This window comes from Silurus aristotelis (assembly GCF_946808225.1).
Source record: "Silurus aristotelis genome assembly, chromosome: 2".
Taxonomy (NCBI): Eukaryota; Metazoa; Chordata; class Actinopteri; order Siluriformes; family Siluridae; genus Silurus; species Silurus aristotelis.
The window spans coordinates 36,033,561-36,051,036 of NC_139575.1; the positions used below are offsets into that span (position 1 = coordinate 36,033,561).

Sequence of the window (17,476 nt, forward strand, 5' to 3'; positions counted from 1 at the left end):
CAGCATGTGATCATTACTTTGTGATTATTTCATGCTGATTATTGTAGTGTGTGTGGATTTATTCACGCACATCAAAAATATTTATTGAAAGCTTCTTTCTTTTCACATTTTAATTTAAAATATTATCATAATAGGCTGTAAATTAACATTTTGGGAGAAAACCTGGTAGTTCTGTGTGAAATCAGACATGTAATCAAAATGGCACGATCCTTATATTTAAAGCACCTCTGCAAAGATTTCAAGTCAAGAGTCAAGAAGCTTTTATTGTCATTTCAACCATATATAGCTGATGCAGTACACAGTGAAATGAAACAACGTTCCTCCTGAACCCAGGTGCTACATAGAACAACATAAAACAAACAGTACAAACAGATTTGACTGTGAGCTTGGTAATCGAATCGAACTCCTCCTACCAAAGCATCCAATCTTGACTATTCGGGGTCACCCCTAATAAGCAAGAAGATTTGAAATGTTGGAATAGAGTTCATTGATAAATTCAGGATGTATATCTCATTTTCACAGGTTCTCGGTCCAGACCACAAGGTGCATCTACATGATTGATGATAAAATGCATATAATAACATGAACCAGTTGCATTCACACTTGGATGATCTGGTGTCATGTTCTGGCTTGTTTCTAGTTTGTCTATAGTATTCCTGGGATACACTCCAGACTCACAACCCTCACCAGGATGGATCAAGTAAGTAACTCGGTGTGAGTGATTGCCATTTTCCTTACTGATGGCACCCATTAAGGAAGAAAGACTCGCAAGTAGCCAGTACTAATGCAAACCCGTGCTTACCAGATCTTTTTTTTAAAGGTTTAAGACAGATTTTTATTTTTGTTTAGATAGATTTCTCTGTAAGATCTATACAGACGCTGCTGTTCTCCCATACTGCCGAAAGATGGCGCTCGTCTCACCGCCTCCGCGTCACGAGTTCAAGCGCTCAACGAACTTGTCTGCCGCAGTCATACAAACAAACAAGTAGGGAGACAGAGAGACATTTTGTCATCGACTGGGCAACAAGGTACACACTTTTCATTGTTGGAAGTTAATGCAAAAGTCATAAATATTAATCGAGCATAACTTTCTCAACGTTCACGTGGTTAGAGTTTATTATGTGATCGCGTTTTGTTTTGTTTTAAATGGATTTAGAAAATGAGTGAACTCTGGTGAACTCTTCTTTATTTCATTTGCTTTACCTGTTGTCTTGTTTTTCCTAAATCTTTAAACAACCAACACTTGTACGCCAACATCGGCGACAGCACTGTAAACTTTACAGTAAATGTTTACAATTACATAATTAAAGCTACAGTAATATCTTACACATTATGAAATAACATCCGGGACATAATCGTTGCAGGATGCACCTTACAACACCTGAGCAAAAAGTCAAGGGTCATTGCAGGGACTCAGAGATTCGAGCACACAACCTTCAGATATGTAACTGGATTCTGCATTGTTGTTAGGGCATATGGGTCAAACCCCAGTACAGACCACCTGCCATTGGTCAATGAGCAAGACCTTTAAACTTCATCTCACTTTATCATCATAAATTATGCATGATATTTAAATAGCATATATTAGCATATGTAAATGTATACTATTTCGCTACACCATCCTGTACAGTTGTTTTACTGGTGACCCAGTTCACTCACTTTTACTCACTTTCAGAAGCTATGGGGTCTGTCAAAGTCGAGTGTGTGGTGAAGGAACAGAATGAGATCGGAGAAGGTCCGGTTTGGGAGGAGAAGGACGCAACGCTTTTGTATGTCGACATCTACGGGCCGAAGATCAGCAGGTGGAACTCGCTGACGAATCAGATAGAGAGTATGCACACAGGTGGGCAGATATCAGTTGAGTTTTACTTAAAAACATTACTACAGTACAGTGAAAATCCTGAGAAAAAAATCTAAAACATATATATGACTTCATATATGACATTAAACAGCATGAAAGCCAATTTTACAGATCTATAAGCCTGCAGCATAACATAATTATTTCTAAGGTTGTAAAAAGGGACCTTGTGGTTGTGACTGTAAAACAACTCACGAGGCAGGAAGTAGGTTTCTAATACGCTTGTTCTAAAACATAATTTTCCACATTATTTGCACTGGTGTAAAAAAAAAAAAAAATTGACCTGCTTATGAAGCTGCTACCTTATTCCTATTTTATGCAAGTTTTATGAATTGCGTCTTAAAATCTTGAAATTGTTTATTTTTCATTTGATATTTATTACCGCTGCAGAGACGTACGTGGGATGTGTGGTTCCACGCAAGTCAGGAGGGTACGTGATTGGAGAAGGAACACGCTTCGCCGCTGTAGACTGGGAGAAGCGCACAATCACGACCGTCGCTAACGTGGACACGGGAAAGAGCAACACACGCTTTAACGATGGGAAGGTGGATCCGGCCGGCAGGTTTTTCGCAGGTGTCTGTAATCATTCATTCATCTCCAGTAAACACTTTTTTAGGGTCATGGTCTGCAACCTAGAGTTATCAGACATGTTTTTTGAGAGATGGGAGGAAACCAGAGAACATGGATAAATCCTGTGCAGACACAGAAAAACAAAACAAAACAAAAATAGACATACAAAATTGAATACATAATAAATATTGACAGAACCCGAAGCACAGCGTTGCCCAATTTCACCATTTTTAAACATATTCAAATGCTTTTTACACAACTTTTGCTAACGAGATGTCGTGAAATAGGCCTCCACACAATTTCTTTGTAGTGAAGATTCGTGGAAAAAGGTTGCGACGTGAAAATGTGGCTTTTCGTGCCCAATATAGTATATGTACGTGACAATCTGCTGGACGCATGAGGGCTCTGTTGAACGAACGTTTAAGTACCGTACCCTTTTCACATACTCGAATAAGTGCACCATGTCACATTTCAGATCATACAACAAACTATTATTCTACCCTCTTAACACAAGTACACGTTGCCCCTTACTGCACTCAAAATTACCTATCACACACTTAATGTAAAGTGTACTCCAGCTTGCTGTTTGTTCAATCTCACGCTAAATTAAGTGCACACTCCAGCGTGCCATTTCCTGTTACTCAGGCACCATGGCGGTTGAGGTGCGGCCGACTGAGCTGGAGAGGAAACAGGGCTCGCTGTACAGCCTGCACCCCGACCACTCCGTCGTCACACACTTCGATCAGGTGGACCTCTCCAACGGGTTGGACTGGTCTCCGGATCATCGCTTCTTCTACTACGTGGACAGTCTGATGTACATGGTGGAGGCTTTTGATTATGATATACACACTGGACAATTAGGTGAGTTAGAAGTGGGGACGTATGGCAAGAAATTAGGATTAGGATTGGGTGAGAATTGCTTTTTGTATACAAAAATATGAGGACTAGAAATGTATAAGGAAAATGTATAGATATGAAGAAAAAGGTCTTCAGATTGGCTGAGGTGCAACATACATTATTCAGGGACAAACAGTGAGAGAAAACGATCCTTTAAATGAATAATCATACAGCTGGCAAAAGGTAGTTCATATAATACACAATTAAAAGTAATTTTTAGATTGAAGTTTATTGTCCTTATCTTGGACAACATAATACTGGTCCAAACTGTCACTTTTTTTTACTTATTTAAATTATGGATATATAATAATAATAACAATAATAATAATAATTAATAATAATAATATTATCATCATCATTAATAATAATAATAATTATTATTATTATTATTATTATTATTGATGATGCTAAATATTATTAACAATAATAATAATAATTTTAATTATTATTAATAATAATAATTATTATTATTATTTTCATTCAGAATATATAATATATTATTATTATTACTACTACTACTACTACTACTACTACTACTAATAATAATTATTATTATTTTTAGGATGTTTACATCAGCAAATGCATATTCCTTCATGCTGACTTTTTCAGAAATTTATATATAATTTACAAAACATTCTAACAGCTTACAGTGTTTGTGTGTGTGTGTGTGTGTGTGTGTGTGTGTGTGTGTGTGTGTGTGTGTGTGTGTATATTGATTCAAAGCTAATCGCAGACCGGTGTACAGACTTGAGAAAGACGAAGGCATCCCTGACGGCTTATGCATTGACGCAGAAGGTAAAATATGGCTGGCCTGCTACAACGGAGGACGAGTGCTGCGCATCGACCCTCAGACGGGTGTGTATACATCAATAACGACCGTTTCTGATATGCCATTGTTGCACTTTCGAGGTCTTCTCAAACATATTCCTGGTTGTAGGGACCAGACTGCAGACAGTGAAGCTTCCCGTGGAGAAAATCACCTCCTGCTGCTTCGGAGGGAAAGACTACACTGATCTGTACGTCACCTCTGCTTATAAAGGCATGGACGAGGAATCACTCTCCAAACAGCCACAAGCTGGGTGCATTTTTAGGGTATGGGTCATGCTTTTGTGGGAGTTGCTGTTCCTCAGAAACCTTGATATTATACATACATTTATTTAAAGACTCCAATTCCTGTTTTTTCCACTTTCTGTATAATAATGCGTCCATCATGCTTTTTAAATCCTTGCCTTGAAATAAAACCAATGCGTATCACAGTGTATAACATACATTTTAAAGTAGCGATGGAAGAATATTTGGTTATTAATGTACATATGTTATAGGTTTTTTTTTTTATTTCTTTTTGATGTTTTTTTTTTTTCAGGTCACTGGTTTAGGAGTAAAGGGAATTCCTCCATATTCATTCTCTGGCTGAAAACTCCAGAACATCTTTGGATTTATACAAGGACTGTACTAATAATTACATATTGATCTACTAACGATATGAAATCATGAGGTTTTATTGTTCAACGAGAACGTAATATCCAACGTCGTCACATTTCTGTTGAATTAAAGCCTTCGTGAATGAATCGGAAAAAAAACTTACACTAATTCAGAAATTAATTTGTAAACAATGATAATAGATTTAGCGAATGTATTGATAATTCACAAGCTTTATAGTAGTTTGTTTTCATGGCAAAAAAAAAAAAAGTGGGTATTAGAATTGATATGTGAAATCATAGATGTTTAAATGACATATATAATATAATCACAATATAAAAAAATATAATCACAATTAATTTTCATACATCTTTAGTAAGATGTTTTTTCTGGGTTGGATGATGATGATGATGATGATGATGATGATGAAAGGAAATGTAACACCAGTGTATATGTTAGGAATCATCAGCTATTTCGGGTCCACCTACAAGCATGATTTGAGGAGATTGTAGGAAACAGAAGAACCCAGAAGAAATCATAAACCATCAGGAGAACATGCCCAGAGTCTATCCCGAGTTCAGGAACAAACCTGTGAGGCTGGACCCCTCAGAACCACCATGTCTTGTACATTTTGAGTAAAATAACACACGATCTCTCTTTCTTTCTGACCCTTCCTACCATCTCTGAGCTTCTTCATGCTGGAGATGTTGCAACAGGACTCAATAAAAACAAGATCCTAGTGTTTTCGTCTTTTTTTTTTTGTGCCTCGTGCGAGTATTTACCGCATCATTTAGGACGATTTTATCTTACTCGAAGTTGCTTTAGTTAAAATTTTGTCATTTATGGAATATAAAAGCAGATGAATACACTTTTTTTCTGAAGATCACCCAATCAAACACACGCTTTAGACTCAAACTTCTGCAGTGTGTGTTCGAGGAAGTAAAAGTTCATGTGACCGCTGCTGTTTTTGCTTCCTTCATCCGGGTATCTCTCTCTCTCACACACACACACACACACACACACACACACTTTCGAAAGGAAACATTTAATCAAAGTGTCTCCTTGACAATGCAAACCTCAGCCTCTGATTTATTCAAACGTCATTTGATAAGTGAATTGGTGCTTGGTGGTTCCAGATGGGTTCCAGATGTGCAGACTGGATGTCTCAACTTCCTCTTGAACTTATCGATGTTCCTCTGTGTGATCTTGCGATACCCGGTATGGGACACATCATCATGATCCATCATAATCCTGGGAATTAATTGTTCACTGGTTTTCGAACATGAACATGTTTTCTTGCAGGTAGTCACGATACCATGACCTATTGTCTGGACCAGAACAGTCCAGTCCTGCTTTCAGAACCCCGGATACTGACCTTACTGGACCAGATGGTACCCTGTATCATCCGGCCATGTATAAAGAAGTGGGCAACCACTCAGGTAACGTGTTACGGTAATGAAAACACTGGGATTGTGTACATGTATAATTAATTATACATCACTGGAGCTTAGGGACAAAGTTTGACACTAAGTGCTGATTTATTTAAACACCATGTAAGACAAACTAAATGGACAGAACTTGGTGGACACCTGTGTCATCCTTCAACAGCACAAAAGTGTTTATTGGGATTGAGAAGGTGCAGGACACCAATTTTTCCACTCCAATGTTCACACACCATGACATCGTGGAGTTTGATTTGTGGGTAGAGGCATTTCCATGCTAGAACATTGAGCCACTAAATTGCAAATTGTAAAATTTGTATATTAGATAGAAAACACACCTCCTTCATGCAATGCTGTTACTTTGTGGAAACACATTGTGGAAGAACCACATGTGGGTGTGAAGATTAGATGCCCACACACTTTTATCATAGCAGTTTAGTGTATATATTAAACATGCAAAAGATGGTATGACCTCAACGACAATAAAAACAAAAGAGCACTTTCTCTTCTGTTTTTTTTCCCAGGAGATGTCAGTTTCCAGTCAGCTGGAGTCAGGAATCCGATTTCTCGACCTTCGGATCGCTTACAAGAAAAAAGATTCAAACTGGAATTTTTATTTTGCGCATGGATTATACTCTCTACTTACTGTGAAGGTGAATCTCACCCAGATACAGTGTATACAGTGTATGGTACTGTACCTCAACAATGAGGACAGAGAATGATCAAATCTGATTGGCCAGAAGGTGTAGATTCATGTATTATAAAAGCCTGTACCTCTGATTGAAAGGGAAATTGTATATTTGGATCAATCACGTTTTTTGTGAGACTTTTGGTCTCAGTGTTTTGTTACTAAACGGTAGTGTAAAAAGCGACACTTTATATTTTTAGGATTGAGGAGTTTGTGTTTTATTACAACAAGCTGCATTATGGTGTATAGTTACTGCTTGCAGCTGTAACCTAAAGATAACACGAACCAACATGTTTAGCTGACATTCCACAACATTCACCAGAAATGAACGGAAAGTTGCATTTTTCTCGTTTTATTAATGATATTATTTATATCATTATAATATACAGTCACAAAATACTTTATGCTTCATACCCAAATCCCTGACGCATTATATTTTTTTTGCAGGAGGTGCTCAGTGATGTTATGGACTGGTTAGAGCTTCACTCTAACGAAGTCGTGATCATTGCTCTGTCTGCTTTCGATGATATGAACCCTGTACAGCACAGCGACCTCATTGATTTTTTGATACAACTCTTTGGCAATAAACTCTGCCCGAAATCAGTAAGCAGCTGCTTTTTCTAAAAAAAAATAAAGTACTAAAATGTGTTAATTTCCTCACTTAGTGGTGTGTTGTGTCTTAGGAAATGCCTTCTCTGAGAACATGCTGGACTCATGGTTATCAGGTGATTCTTTCCTACGCTGATCCATCTGGGACTGAGCACAAGAAACTTTGGCCACAGTGGGATTACTGGTGGGCCAATGAGTCAGACCCGAACCTAGTCATTTCCTATCTGGAGCAAAAGAAGACGATAGGAAGACCAGGTAAGAGATTTTTTTCATGTTTATTTGATATAAATCTGAATTAAAGCACCACATTCGATATGCATTCGGAGAGGCAGGTAGTAATAGTAACACAACGTTGCTCTATATAGCTATAGCTTACGTTTGTCCCAAAACTTTTGCACTTTTAATGTAAAATATGATGCAGTAACTGTTGCTATTTTGTAAATATTATTTTTTTGTCTATAAGCCTCGATTTTACTAAAAGTGTGCATTCTAAACATGTCTTGTCATGTCTTATGTGCAGACGGTTTCTTCATGGCTGGTCTAAACCTCACTGAGGACACCAGGTACGTCCTCACTCATCTCACACAGTCTATGAAGAGCATGACGCTCCACGCTTACACTGTGCTAATGGACTGGGTCAGAAAACAGCACCCAGGCTCCCGGAAAACATGCCTCAATATCATCTGCGCAGACTTTGTCGGGATTTCAAGAAACGAGTTCTGCGAGGTTGTTATCGGACTCAATACCGAGCGCAGAATAGTGAAAGATGGAGAAGGAGAGAACAATGGTGTTTTCACATAAATATTTTGTCCTTTAGGGTTTAGTGCTTTCTGAAAATACTGGTTCAGGTTTACAGCTTAGTGTTTATCTACGTGTTTGACGTTGTTAAGCCAAAAAATAATAATGATCTGGACATTTTAATAGATCTCTTATAAAAGATGTCTGGATATTTCAATTCAATGCAGTGAGGGTCAAATGGTATGACCTGGAGGTGAAATGTAAATCACTTTTCCATCTGAATATATTTGACAGGTTTGGATGGTTTTATGATATAATTCACTCAAGGAACGTGTCAGTTTAAGGAAATAAAACCTGTAAATCTCTCTGTCGCTTTTGTAATAAAATCATACATTCAGATTTTTTTTGATGAACATTTCTTTCTTGATAATCCTATTTGCTTTTTTTATGAGGTTTATTATTCTTTTGCTTTGTTCATCCTATGGACTAAATTCGAGTCAAGACGTTTAAAGTGTTCGATTTCATATATGTGTCAAAATGCAAATGAGATGGGTTGAATGTTTGCTGAAATATTAATAGCGAGTTTATATACATTAAGAGCTCCATTTCTAATTTAAATGTTCTGTATTAGATTTTCCATGTCCAGCATTTGACCATTTAAAATCTCCAGGTCTTTTACATCTCCTGTTCCACCAGTCACATTCCTCTACATATGTTGTTATAAATGATTCACATTTACTGCAAGTCTGGAAACCAAGAGGCCACGATAAACATTTTCACACTGGTTTTCTATTGATTAGTGATTTTAGCCTTGTATCTGCAGGGATGGATTACTAGTTCCTGACACAGCCATATACAGTACAGACCAAAAGTTTGGACACACCTTCTCATTCAAAGAGTTTTCTTTATTTTCATGACTATGAAAATTGTAGATTCACACTGAAGGCATCAAAACTATGAATTAACACATGTGGAATTATATATGGAATTATATACATAACAAAAAAGTGTGACTCATTTATTTAAATAATAAATTCTTAGGTTTTCTTCTTTTAACACAGAAATTGTACATTTCTAAAACATAATTCAAAACTGATGATTATATTATATTTTACATAATAATAAATACTTTATGAATTTCAGGGCTCTGTGCAAACTAACAAATGAAAATTAAAGCTGCATTAAGTAAAATGAACTGTATTAATAATAAAAGGAAAGATTTATTGTAAGAACAGGAAACCACTACTTTCTTGGGCATTATTTTCTTGCTGTATATTAAACTCTAGATGTTTCTAGACGCATCCTGACCCAAGCTACACTAGATTTTTCAAGCTGGATTCAAGACTTTCTCTCTCCCACTTTATCTCATATTCTTATCTCTTCCTAATAAATACATAATTTAGGGGTTCGCAGGCAGCCAGTTGAGCCTGCGTATGTGCTGCTCCGACTGCATTAAGCTTAGAGCCACAACGAAGACAGATGGCTGAGGAGAGCCAGGGGGATCTCATTACACAATCTTATTAAGACGCTCCAGAGACAAGCAGGTAGAGACCAACCCAGAGTTAGCAAGCTAGAGTTTCCCACCTCTTCCTGCTTGCAATTCTTATATATAGAAAGCCTGGAATTTTTGAATGATTACAGAGAAATAGGAAGAGCCGGACGAGCTATTCACAGAGTGGCCTGCTTACGAAGGAGAGCAGGAGATCACAGACGATGAGGACGAGGAAAAGGAGACGGAGAGAAAAAGCAAGTTGGGTCTCCCCAGGCCATGTGTTTCTCTGGCCAATCACAGAGCTTCTCTTCTATTTTCAGTTAGTAGCAATATCTCAGGACTCTCAGAGACCTGCACATGGCCACCATGGCTCCAAACCTAGTCGTCATGAGGAACCAGCTCCAAGGTTATGATACTTGGTCTCAGCACAACCAAGACAAGAATGAGGCGAAAGAACCTAAAAGTGTCAGCCACCCAAAACTTACCTCATGCCCCAGAAACGTGAGGACGCTTCAGGGGTCACAACATTTTATCGCTATTTAGTCATCTGTGTGTATGAAACAGAGGAGCTTGTTAAAGATGAGCTTCTATTGTAGCAGGTCGAAAGTATGAAAAGTGATCAGTTATTGTGAGACGTGAGAATTGATCTTAATAAATCTTGCTGCTGTAAACATATTTAAAGAACAATAGATCATATGGGTATAAAAATGCAGTGCAGAGTAATGTTGTGTTGTTTATTAGAAGGTAGAATAATATATTGAGCAGTTTCACCAACAGTCAAAGAAAAACAATTAAGTTCCTAATTAAGCATTTCACTCAAGTATGTTGTTCTTTTAACCGGCTGGAAAAAAGGGAACTTCCTTCATTCAGCTCTACAGGTGTTCTACTGATGAAAAATATATATGTAGTGTTTTTCTATATGCGAAATATAGGAGTGTAAACTTGACCAGCTTTCGGAAGATGTATTGAGTGATGTGTGTGTGTGTGTGTGTGTGTGTGTGTGTGTGTGTGTTCGTGTCTGTTGCATAATTGTATAGATGATAAATGTGACGTGTATTTGATTGTGTACAAGAGAGCATATAAAGATACAAATACAAATAATACAAATAATATTCAGATATATTCTGATACTGTATGTTTATAACCCTACACTACACATGCAAACGTGAAATACACATTTCAAAACTTGTTTTACGTGAATATTCATTTTTATATTTAGAATTATAACAAATGTATGTAAGAAAGGATTTCCCATTCAGTTGCATTTCCACGCTTTACCACTAGAGGCAGACATACAGTTTACCAATTATGATAAATTACCTGACATCATTAATATTTTGAACCAAAATTGATAAAAACACGGTTTCTAATATTATGTTAATTAATGAATTACATTCAGAATTGTGCTGAATAATGAATTTAGAACTGCGTTCTGAACGTTGCAGAAAGGGGCGCGCGCGATACGCGGGTGGTGCTTAGTGACGTCACACGGGGCGCTGCTGAGGCGACAGGCGGAAGTGCTGTCACGTTCACCTGTTGTTACTCGTGCGAACAGGAAGAAGGGAAACTCGGTCAGAGTTTTGGTTGCCTTCAGACCGCAGGAGATCACATTCAAACTCCATTTAAAGGGTCATTTCTTTCTGAAAGTGATGGATAAACTGAAGAAAGTTCTGAGCGGTCAGGACGAAAATGACGACCTCAACGTGCTCCAGGTATCAATTCGTTTCATTTCGTTTCAATTCGTTTTATTTCACACCTCGTCTCACTCACTAAGTGCTGCTTGCTAGTTTGATTTAATTAGTAACTTAATGTCAGTCTGAGTTTTATTTATAAAACACTTTGCAGTAAAAGTGTGTGCACAAATGACCTCTACACTATAATAATATTTATACTAGTTTATTAAATCATTAATTAATAATCATGTGTCCCTGATTAGATGACATTTGCATTTCATTTATGAATTGGTTAATTTTTATTTTTTATTTTTATTCCTTTTGATATAATTGTATTTATTGTACCTTCAGTTTTATTTATTTTTTCAATTCCCAGTTATTGATGTATTTCTACTGCAAATTTTCACGAGTCATTAAAATTGTAAACGTATTAAAAGTTTAATTGCGATATGGAATGAGGCCCTGCAGTTGCTCTATAAAAATTTAATCATACTAGGTATATACTATATACATACATATATACAAACTAAGGTTTGTGGACAACTCACTATAAGATTGGTGTGTTTTGAGCATCAGACAGACAGACAGACAGACAGACAGACAGACAGACAGATAGAACTTTATTGTCATTGCATTACACAGCAACAAAATGCAGTTTGGCATCTACCAGAAGTGCAAAATGAAGCAATAGTGGAGATAAATATGTAGCATATTTACAGCACATGATATATATATATATATATATATGTTTATGTATGTGTGTAAACATATGTACAGTAAATAAATATAAAGGCTATAGCAGAGACGTGTGGACATCGTTGAGAAGTACAGGTAAATGTTCTAAGGCTATGGCATTGAAGAGGAAATGTGCAGAAGTGGAAGGTCCTGTTTCAACAACCACCGCTCTTCTGGGAAGATGTTCCACTAGATATTTTTGGCGTGAGCTTGTGGAGATTTATTCAGCCATGAAGGTGTTAGTAAAGTCAGGTACTGGTGTGGGTTCAGTTGGGTTGAGGTCAGAGCCCTATAGCAGGAGATCTTCCACTCTAACTCGTGTAAAGCATATCTTTATGGAGCTGGATATGTGCTGCACAGGTTTAGGTTTCCTAGCTCAAGAGAATGAAAACATTTATGCTACAACATCCAAATATCCTTTACAATTTGGATTCTACAGTTTGGGGAAGAAGCACATATGGCTGGAAAATCTTAGTGAATATATATAATATGTTCTGTATGTTTTTGAATATATCTTTATACGGTTCTTGTTGTTCTTCAGTCAGTAGGTGATGCGACCACTCTGAACTGGGGAACGCGTGTCAAAGCATTTATCGGCTGCTTTGTCTTGGGAGTCACCTTTTCAATCCTGGTAAGTTATTTTATAGTCTAATGTTGTTTTACATGGTTTACGGCATGGGGCAGAGGCTGTCAGCTCGCAGTCCCAAGCGAAGTGTTTAATTGAGCACGTTGAAGAACATGACTACACTACAGTGTGAGAGTTTAGAACAGGTATCCCATGTGTTCAGAAACCGTGGCGAAAAAGTGGTAGTGTGAACCAAAACACCAACACGACCGCTTCGATTCGAATCATTAAATGGAAAGCGAAAAAATTTGGATCAAGTTTTTGTTTTTTGTAATAAAGAAATAATCAAATATCGAAAATGGTCCATACAGTAAACACACACTATATACACATAACGAGTGTATACTACATGTTACTGCTTCCCTTGTGATTACTCACTGTGTATGAAATGAATCCGTGTCATATCCAGGGATCATGTTTGCTCTGGGTCCCGAAAAGAGGACTGATCTTGTTCGCCGTCTTCTACACCTTCGGCAACGTCGCATCTCTTCTAAGGTGAGATCAACAGCTCCATTAGAGGATGTAAATATTAAATACCGGATGTGTTTTGAGACCCGGCTTGAAATAAAGAAGTGTTTTCTTTTGCTTGTGTTTGTAGTACAATGTTCTTGATGGGTCCGCTGAAGCAGCTGAAGAGGATGTGTGACAAAACAAGAGCGCTGGCGACGGCCATCATGATCGTGAGTAAACACACACACACACACACACACACACACACATATCCTCTGTCTGTATAAAGGCCAATTCTGCACAAAATCTTTGTTAATGGTTTTTGCTTCTTGTACAGTATAAAAGGAAATAATTCTTTTTTTTTTTTTTTTTTTTTGCAGACGTGCCTTGTGCTGACACTCTGCTCTGCCTTTTGGGTAATATTTTTTTATGTATTTGATATGTTTTATATATATATATATATATATATATATATATGTATATATGTATATGTGTGTGTGTGTATTTCTTTTTTGTATATTGATATTTTACAATTTGGGCATTTTCTGATATCAATTTCTTCATTAATCATGCAATAATATTATTATTTGTATGTATCACAGTCCCAGAATTTCCGTAGGCCTCATTTTTTAAGCTTTCACATCACCACAGTTTCAGTAAACAGATCGTTATAATTATTAATGTTATTATTATTATTATTAATAATAATAGTATATAAGCTCACATGCAGTTCTTTTGGAAATCTATCCAAAACAAACAGTTTCTCTTCGAATGAGGCAGTCAGACGTGACCTTAGGAAAACAGGTGCCTCCTGAAAATCCTGCCTACGTAAACATGTTCATTCGTGTTTGCGTCATATGGTGATTTTTTTCACCCCCGATTATGAGCTCATACCGAACTCTGATGATGACGACATTAGATTTGGGAAATGAGCTAACACCCTGTGCTCTGTGTCGTTCCCCCCCTCAGTGGCATAACAAAGGCCTCGTCGTGCTCTTCTGCATCCTCCAGTTCCTGGCTTTAACTTGGTGAGTGGACCACTTACTCAATTCACAGCCGGCGCGTTGATCAAAAGCGTTCAGCATTAACGTGTGACATTTTCCTGACTGTTGACTTGGACGAAGCACAGATGCTGGCGTCCTCTCTTCTGGCAGCGAAATGAAATTATTATTATTTTTTTTTTTATGGAAAAAAAAAAAGGCAATTATTTCCCCAGCACGCTGCCAGGTTCATTTGTGTGAGTGTGTTGTAGGCTTTCTGCTTCCCAACAGCTTCCTGTTCGTTTAAGGTTTTAGCACTGAAAAACAATAGAAGAGAGAAATTTGCTATATTTTACATAATGCAGTAACATAAACGGCTGTCATTCAAATTATATTATTATTATTATTATTATTATATTGTTTCTATTTAATGTGCAGGTTGTCTGCAGGGTCAGTGCTTCATAATACCCGGAGATCTATACACTTTTCGTGCTTTTTAATAACATGACGAGTTGCACTTTTTGTCTTGTCAAGTTAATGATAGCAACTTTTAAGAAACCTCGAAATGGATAAAATGTAGAGGTTTTATAACTTGTGATCCTTTGGCAAATCGCTGGTCTGCAACAGAATTGAAACACTTCTGCCTATTCTGTTGGGTTTTTTCCCCCCCCCTTTAACAGCACACGACTAAAGGTGTTATACAGCACTAATTATTTTTAACCTTTTATGTTACAGGTACAGTTTGTCATATATTCCATTCGCAAGGTGAGTTTCAATCATCTGTACTTATCCTTTTTTGCATTTACTATTTGAGGTCGACCCAATTGATCGGTTTTCACCCATAGTCGATTGCTGAAACAATTGGCAAAAATCCATGCCGATAGTTTTTTCGGGTTGCGTTATGCGAAAGCGGCCTCTAGTGGCATACCACTGACGCTACGTGCTGTTTATTAGAAGTGTCTTTTTTTTTTTTTCATTTTAAATGTGACTTTTTATATATTTAGTGTTACTTTTTGTATGTGAATAATCATTAAAATAATTAATATATTTATATTTATTTCATTTAGCACATTTTCATGATTCAGTGCTGTATTTTATTTAAGTAATAATGTTCAGTACTATTTTTACATGGTGTTATTTAAAAAAAAAAAAAAAAAAAAGTATTTATTTTTTTAATCCAGTATCCGTTTTAAAAACAGTTGATTAATCAGTTATCGGTAAGTGCGATCTAACCTAGCTATCGGTATCGGTGAATTCCAAATCGGGTAAAATCTGGATTTTACACTACACACAGCAAATTCTCATTAACAGCGTTGTCGTGTAAATCCAATCATTTTGAGGTGTCGAGTTAAAAAGACGTCTTGTAGAAACAGAAACTCACAAGACGTCCATCTTTAAGTCGGTACTCTATAGTTTTTTCCCGTTTCTAAACGACCTTCTGAACAGCGTTAAAGCTGTAAAAGCGGTTCTTCCGCCGCCACTGATTCAAATGGGCCCGGAGTCAAAGGTTCCATTGATTCATGGCTCTCACTCAAGTGACCAAAACAGACTTTTCACACTTCTGCTTTTTTGGCTGCAGCCGACTGTTTACTGATTTGTGTTTGTTTTAATGCAGGGACGCGCTGATTAAGATGTTCTCCATGTGTTTGAAGTGATGTGTAGTGGCGTGTGGAGCTCGGACCTCTCTCGCCTCGCCGTTCTCTCTCTCTCTCCCCTCTCTTTTCCTCCCTTCTCTCTCTCCCTCTCTCTCTCTGTGCCCGATCTCGCTTCAGCTCTGCTGCACCCTGAGCACCCGCTGCTAGTGCCCACTCGAGCGCCCACTCTCCTACCTGGCACACACACACACACACACACATTGCAGGTGTGCGTTTCCTCTCCTGATGTCTGGGTGCTCTCCAGGAATGTGTTTGAATACACATATTCTCTTTTACATGTCAGTGAAGGAATCAGACGTGAATAGCGTACGACTCAATGGTGCATTAGGAAAAGATTTATGATGATAAAAGAATAACTATTTAACATCATATTAATGAGGACTGGTTTGACATTACATGAGCTCACTCAGATATTCAAGAGCTTGAAAGCTGAAAGTTATGAAAGTTGTCAAGAAGCAAAAAGTCATTCCAGATGATTTCAAAAATATCCAATATTGACTGTTGCACCTTTAAGCAGTGATGCGTTCAGTCAAAAATGATTGCACTTCTGTAGGACAAGATGCCTTTAGAGTTTTACATATAATATAAGGAAACGCTGTAATAATAATAATACTACTAATATTATATTTAATTTATATTGCGCCTTTGTAACCAGACACATGACTTTTACTCTATTTTGCCTTTTTGTCATTTGGTAATTTTTTTTTAAACAAAAGAAACATCAAGTTCTTTAGATTAGATTAGATTACATTACATTACATTATTTAGAGTCCTGGATCGAATTATGATTTAAAAAAATCTGAATACTACAGACTTACTATACTTGAACATCTTTAACCCTTTAGTGATTAGGATGTAAAACTTTTTTGCTGTTTTGTCTGTAATTGTTTTTGTTAGTAAAGATCTTTTTGTCATTTCTGTTTACAAAACAAAATTTGGCTCATTCCATTTCTTGGTCTTTTACATTTCCACAATTCCCCCCCCCCCCCCCCCCACTTAAGTCTTTCCATAGCAGAGTTTCAGACTGTTGTACGAAGCGTCAGTCAGCGTTTCCCATCTGTGTGTGCCACAAATCATAAAAGCAAAACCAAACCAAACGTAGGCCTGTCTTGTTAAAGGTAACGCACAAAAACAGTGGTCGTTCTGATTGAAATGAATGATATATTGCAATTTCAGGAGATGTTGCTGTCATTAACTCAGCAAGCTCTTAGTTTTTAGAATGATTTTTTCAGCACTATCAGCTTTGGTATATTTTTGTAATTGTTTCTAGACTTTTCAGGTTTGTTTTGTGAAAGAGTTTCTGGGTTTTTCACTGGTTTCAGAAGATTATCTTGTGTAAAAGCTTGTACTTTGCATCATTTTATTTAATAATTACTGTAAATTGAAGCTCTTTTTTCTGTGCTGTATGATACTATTCCCTCTATTGTATATGTGTAATGAGTCTGATGTTATCAGTTGCAGCCTTTATGAACAAATAAAACTAAATCGAATTTAAATCTTAATTTAAGTCTGAATGCATTTCTCATTATACTTGTAAAAAAAAAAATCCTTAGTTATCTCAAAGTCATGCATATAAAGCGTTCTGTTGGATTTTTGTCTGATCTCCATCATTACTACAAATGAAGAGCTTGTGATCACCCCCCTG

General features: G+C 37.0%; 3 protein-coding genes across 4 annotated transcripts; all 3 read left to right on the forward strand.

Annotated features, from left to right (window-relative positions):
- Positions 1-893: 893 nt before the first annotated feature.
- Positions 894-5,486, forward strand: rgn (regucalcin). 2 transcript variants are annotated; one of them, XM_083560937.1, is made up of 7 exons: positions 894-1,028; positions 1,676-1,843; positions 2,249-2,431; positions 3,074-3,289; positions 4,049-4,180; positions 4,263-4,417; positions 4,689-5,486. In XM_083560937.1, the coding sequence occupies exons 2-7, from the start codon at positions 1,681-1,683 to the stop codon at positions 4,737-4,739; spliced, it is 900 nt and encodes a 299-aa protein (XP_083417063.1). In that variant the 5' UTR covers positions 894-1,028; positions 1,676-1,680; the 3' UTR covers positions 4,740-5,486. The 2 variants fall into 2 exon arrangements, with proteins under 2 accessions (XP_083417063.1, XP_083417062.1); XM_083560936.1 differs by having other exon boundaries at positions 913-1,028; positions 1,679-1,843.
- A 251-nt stretch (positions 5,487-5,737) lies between these two features.
- LOC310736922 (PI-PLC X domain-containing protein 1) lies at positions 5,738-8,627 on the forward strand. Its single transcript, XM_083560927.1, has 6 exons — positions 5,738-5,962; positions 6,047-6,183; positions 6,711-6,839; positions 7,322-7,477; positions 7,558-7,738; positions 8,004-8,627. Exons 1-6 carry the CDS (start codon positions 5,881-5,883, stop codon positions 8,282-8,284), a joined length of 966 nt encoding a protein of 321 aa, XP_083417053.1. The 5' UTR covers positions 5,738-5,880; the 3' UTR covers positions 8,285-8,627.
- A 2,559-nt stretch (positions 8,628-11,186) lies between these two features.
- On the forward strand, positions 11,187-17,333 carry sft2d2b (SFT2 domain containing 2b). Its single transcript, XM_083523800.1, has 8 exons — positions 11,187-11,425; positions 12,663-12,752; positions 13,156-13,241; positions 13,345-13,426; positions 13,577-13,612; positions 14,166-14,224; positions 14,912-14,941; positions 15,792-17,333. The coding sequence occupies exons 1-8, from the start codon at positions 11,363-11,365 to the stop codon at positions 15,829-15,831; spliced, it is 486 nt and encodes a 161-aa protein (XP_083379926.1). The 5' UTR covers positions 11,187-11,362; the 3' UTR covers positions 15,832-17,333.
- Positions 17,334-17,476: the final 143 nt, after the last annotated feature.

Bases quoted from the DNA above. Each gene is read 5' to 3' on its own strand.
- LOC310736922 (XM_083560927.1), top strand. From the start codon at position 5,881: ATGGGTTCCAGATGTGCAGACTGGATGTCTCAACTTCCTCTTGAACTT. The intron at 6,184-6,710 runs GTAACGTGTTAC...TTTTTTTCCCAG, and splicing joins AGAAGTGGGCAACCACTCAG to GAGATGTCAGTTTCCAGTCA. The intron at 7,739-8,003 runs GTAAGAGATTTT...TCTTATGTGCAG, and splicing joins GAAGACGATAGGAAGACCAG to ACGGTTTCTTCATGGCTGGT.
- rgn (XM_083560937.1), top strand. From the start codon at position 1,681: ATGGGGTCTGTCAAAGTCGAGTGTGTGGTGAAGGAACAGAATGAGATC. The intron at 2,432-3,073 runs GTGTCTGTAATC...CCTGTTACTCAG, and splicing joins GGCCGGCAGGTTTTTCGCAG to GCACCATGGCGGTTGAGGTG. The intron at 4,181-4,262 runs GTGTGTATACAT...TCCTGGTTGTAG, and splicing joins GCGCATCGACCCTCAGACGG to GGACCAGACTGCAGACAGTG.
- sft2d2b (XM_083523800.1), top strand. From the start codon at position 11,363: ATGGATAAACTGAAGAAAGTTCTGAGCGGTCAGGACGAAAATGACGAC. The intron at 12,753-13,155 runs GTAAGTTATTTT...TGTCATATCCAG, and splicing joins GAGTCACCTTTTCAATCCTG to GGATCATGTTTGCTCTGGGT. The intron at 14,225-14,911 runs GTGAGTGGACCA...TTTATGTTACAG, and splicing joins CAGTTCCTGGCTTTAACTTG to GTACAGTTTGTCATATATTC.